This window comes from Labeo rohita, chromosome 9 (genome assembly GCF_022985175.1).
Source record: "Labeo rohita strain BAU-BD-2019 chromosome 9, IGBB_LRoh.1.0, whole genome shotgun sequence".
Lineage (NCBI taxonomy): Eukaryota > Metazoa > Chordata > Actinopteri > Cypriniformes > Cyprinidae > Labeo > Labeo rohita.
The window spans coordinates 41697017-41701283 of record NC_066877.1 but is presented as its reverse complement, the minus strand read 5'-3'; the positions used below and the strand labels follow the sequence as shown (position 1 = coordinate 41701283).

At 38.8% G+C, this 4267-nt stretch overlaps 1 protein-coding gene across 1 annotated transcript; it reads right to left on the bottom strand.

Moving 5' to 3' along the window:
• Positions 1-346: 346 nt before the first annotated feature.
• LOC127171290 (putative nuclease HARBI1) lies at positions 347-3125 on the bottom strand. Its single transcript, XM_051119833.1, has 4 exons — positions 2636-3125; positions 2423-2563; positions 1369-1421; positions 347-520 (listed from the first exon to the last, which is right to left on the bottom strand). The coding sequence occupies exons 1-4, from the start codon at positions 3123-3125 to the stop codon at positions 347-349; spliced, it is 858 nt and encodes a 285-aa protein (XP_050975790.1).
• Between the last annotated feature and the right edge of the window lie 1142 nt (positions 3126-4267).

Genomic DNA, 4267 nt, shown 5'->3' with positions numbered 1-4267 from the left:
AGTGGAGTTCATACCAAAAAGGTTCTATTTTGGTCTCATCTGACCACATGACCTTCTCCCATGCCTCCTCTGGATCATCCAGATGGTCTTTGGCAAACTTCTGACAGGCCTGGGCATGTGCTGGCTTGAGCAGGGGGACATTGCGCGCACTGCAGGATTTAAATCTGTGACGGTGTAGTGTGTTACTAATGGTAATCATTGAGACTGTGGTCCCAGCTCTCTTCAGGTCATTGACCAGGTCCTCCCGTGTAGTTCTAGGCTGATCCCTCACCTGTCTCAGGATCATTAATACTCCACAAGGTGAGATCTTGCATGGAGCCCCAGTCAGAGGGAGATTGATAGTCATCTAGAATTTCTTCCATTTTCTAATAATTGCGCCAACAGTTGTTGCCTTCTCACCAAGCTGTTTGCCTATTGTCCTGTAGCCCATCCCAGCCTTGTGCAGGTCTACAATTTTGTCCCTAGTGTCCTTAGACAGCTCTTTGGTCGAGTCTGATTGATTGAGTGTGTGGACAGGTGTCTTTTATACAGATAATGAGTTAAAATAGGTGCAATTAATACAGGCAATGAGTGGAGGATAGGAGGGCTTCTTAAAGACAAACTAACAGGTCTGTGAGAGCCAGAATTCTTGCTGGCTGGCTGGTGATCAAATATTTATGTCATGCAATAAAATGGAAATTAATTATTTAAAAATCATACGATGTGATTTTTTGGATTTTTTTAGATTCTGTCTCTCACAGTTGAGGTGTACCCATGATGAAAATTACAGATCTCTCCACTCTTTGTAAGTGGGAAAACTTGAAAAATCAGCAGTGTATCAAATACTTATTTGCCCCACTGTATATATATAGTATATATGTATATATACATATATATATATATATATATATATATATATATATATATATCAAGGATCTTGGATCAATAATATAACAAAAGAACTGCAAAAAACAAAAATAAAATAAGACTTTGCAGTTGTCAACACAAAGATAAATATATAAACCACTCTAGAACATAAAGTGCATTTAGAAATAGAGATATAATGAAAAAGGTTCTTCAGTTATCATAGTGTCTTAGGCCTACCTAAAAAGCCAAAATGTCCCTTCTGTACTTCACCATATCATTACCATAATCTCAAGAGTTAGTCACGTGTAGCAAACCACCGATCATAAAAAAAAGGCACTTCCTCAGGCGTACTGAAAAGGAATGTCTTGTCCTCATGATGAACTCGTAGCCGTGTGGGATGGAGCAGCTAGAATCCCACATTCTTCTGATACAGCAGCTGTTTGACATTTTTAAATGTGGCGCATTTTCTGGCGAGATCGGCGGAAATGTTATTGAAGCTCATTGCTTTGTTAACTCTTTTACCAGCTGGCTCATAGAGACACCGTCCTTATCTGCAGGGGTTTCTTCGGATTTCCCTGTGGTAGACATCACAGCTAACTTGCTAGCTATGTTGGTTCTCGTTGTTGGCGGGGCATTTACTGCTGATTTATTCTTGCTCATCTTGCTGTATCAGTACACTTCTTGTAAGCACATATTTAACACTTAGAAAAAAATGTTTAAGATTACTTAAATGGGAGTGTTAACATATGTATTATCAGAAACTATCGGGAGCTCTGCAAACACGCGTCCTCACCTCACATTGCCTCATTCACCTCATTTAAGATTTTCTATCAATTTTGAGCTCCTAAAAGGATTTTGACAGACCAAGGGTCCGTTCTTCGTACCTCGCTTACTATATCCAAGATCAAATGACACATCCAAGATCAAATCATCGCGCTAACTATGAGCTCGCTATTCCGGTTCTCCGAACGCACCTGTTGTTGATGATTAGTATAGCTGGATGAAGTAATTTGAGATCACTGGGTGGCTTAAAAGGGGCTACGTATCGATAGTAGAAACACTGATCGGCAACTCTTTGATTGGTCGGTGAAAATGTCGAAGGAGCGCGCTCAGTATTTTTCTGCAGCAGAGCAAGAACTCTTGATTGAGGGATTTCAGGAGTTTCAGAGTTTAATTAAAACGCAAGGGAACACTGCAAAGGCTGCAAAAGCAAGGAGAGAGGGCTGGCAGAAAGTTGCTGACAAATTAAACTCATAAGTAATTGTAATTATATTATATTATATTATATTATATTATATTATATTATATTATATTATATCCTCTTTCACATTAGAGCCACAACAGGACCCACTAGAACATGGGAACAAGTAAAAGTGAAATATTGTGAAATATTTATGAAATATTATCAAAATAAGTCTCTTTTTCTTACCACGTTCAAATAATGTGCATAACCCTGACTCTCTGAAAATTCTTGAGTCATGCACTGATCCGGGCCATTTTGATATGGCACATACAGTCACACACCATCTAAGAGATTTCATTATATGTGAACACACTCCTTTTCATTATATATTACCATCTAAAATATTAGTATTACTCACCTGCACATTTATACTGTGAACCCCCTTTCGACTGACAAAATCCCCTTCATTGGGGCCTGGGGGGGCCTTGATGGCAATGTGTGTGCAGTCTATGGTACCAATCACATTAGGGAAGCCTGGGGACAATCAAGCTATAGTTACAGACATAGGTCATGATTGCATGACATACATTATCAAATTTAATGTACCTGCAATAGAAAAAAAGCCCTGTTTGACAACCTGTGGTCTTAAGTGGCTTGGAAAAACCACAAACACACCCAGAAAATGCTTGAGTGCCAGGTATACTTTGCGAATGGAACGGCAGACAGCACTTTTTCCTATGTTCTCTGCGTCTCCAACAGTGTACAGAAACGTGCCACTCGTAAAGAAACGCAAGGCAATGCACACAGTTTGTGCAGTTGTTAATGCCCGACTACAGCGAGTGGAACTCTTAACATAGGGATCCAACAAGTTGATTAAGTAAATAATACCCTCACGGGAAAAACGATATCTCTCTATGAGCACACTGTCGCACTGCGCTAAAGGATCCTGTCTATCCCGCAATATACGTTGAATTCTGAAAACTCTCCTTATCAACCTTGCACCTTCCGCAATGGGTTGCTCGCGTACAAACGGACAGGACATGGCTGCGACAGACTTCCCAAATCCACCTTCGCTTTTATAGCCGTGGTCTCTCATCTTGATTACACGAAGTAATTTACTATTACTACTCTAAAATATAAATTAAATCTGAAATAATCAAATATATGAAATAGAATGATTAATAGTACATTTCCCTTTTTTTAGAAAATGACCTGTATGTATCTGTATGAAATCAATAAGAGAATCAAATACTGCATTATCTTTAGTTACATTGATAATATTTATATATGGAAAAACAGTGTTACACAAACTACACGAATATGTTTAAGTGACATATGCACTTTTCAAACGACAGACTGCATTTTTTTTTTATAAAATACCCTGCATCACATATATGCGTGGTCATCTTTGACTTGTAATATTATAGTACAAAATTAATTTGGCAAATATCGCTGCTGCTTTCGTATAAATGAAGCGGACATAACTGAGTGGCCGCGATCTAATCCTGTTTACATAAAGTAAGCCTGCTCCCGAGCAGGTTTATGCTTACAGATCTGTTGCTATGACAGCAAGTCCCGGATGAGCTTCGAAGAACCGAACGATCCAAGATCACGCGAAGTCGTCAACAATCAAATCCAGCTAACTTAGTTAGCGAGGTAGGAAGAACGGACCCCAAGGCAAAGCGTTTGTTAATAACATCTTTGTCACCTAATGTGCTTTGGTTTAAAAAAAAAAAATCTAATTTTTCAGTATACTGTACACTTATTTTTTACAGATTAATTTTGGGTATTAAAAGGATACCACCCACAAACCAATGGCCTTGTGGAGAAAATGAACCATCCAAAGGTATGATGGTGACCTGGATTGTTTATAGCTGCATAACCTTACTGACAGATACTGTATAGTAACAAGGGTACAAATATTTACCTTTCAAAGTTCTAACAAAGTTGGTGGGTTTAAATGCTGAGAGCTGGGACACACACACCTTAAGCCAACCTTATTTGCACTTAGGACAAAAATCAGCTCACAAAAACCAGTTCTCTTCTTACTACCTCATGTTTGGTCAGGAGGCAAGATACCCTTCATAAGTTCCTGATAACTATGAGTTGGGTTTTTAAATATCAGATACATCTAATGGATCTGTAACTGCTGATAATGTCTGTATTTTTTGTCTTTCAGGTAAATGATGAAATGGTGGAGAGAACAGTGGCAAACCTTTACTAGTGGGCGCCAAGATC

Coding starts and splice junctions, on each gene's coding strand:
- LOC127171290 (XM_051119833.1), bottom strand. CDS start 3,125: ATGAGAGACCACGGCTATAAAAGCGAAGGTGGATTTGGGAAGTCTGTC. Junction 2,564..2,635: donor GGGCTTTTTTTCTATTGCAG/GTACATTAAATT, acceptor GATTGTCCCCAG/GCTTCCCTAATGTGATTGGT. Junction 1,422..2,422: donor TAATACTAATATTTTAGATG/GTAATATATAAT, acceptor TGTCTACCACAG/GGAAATCCGAAGAAACCCCT.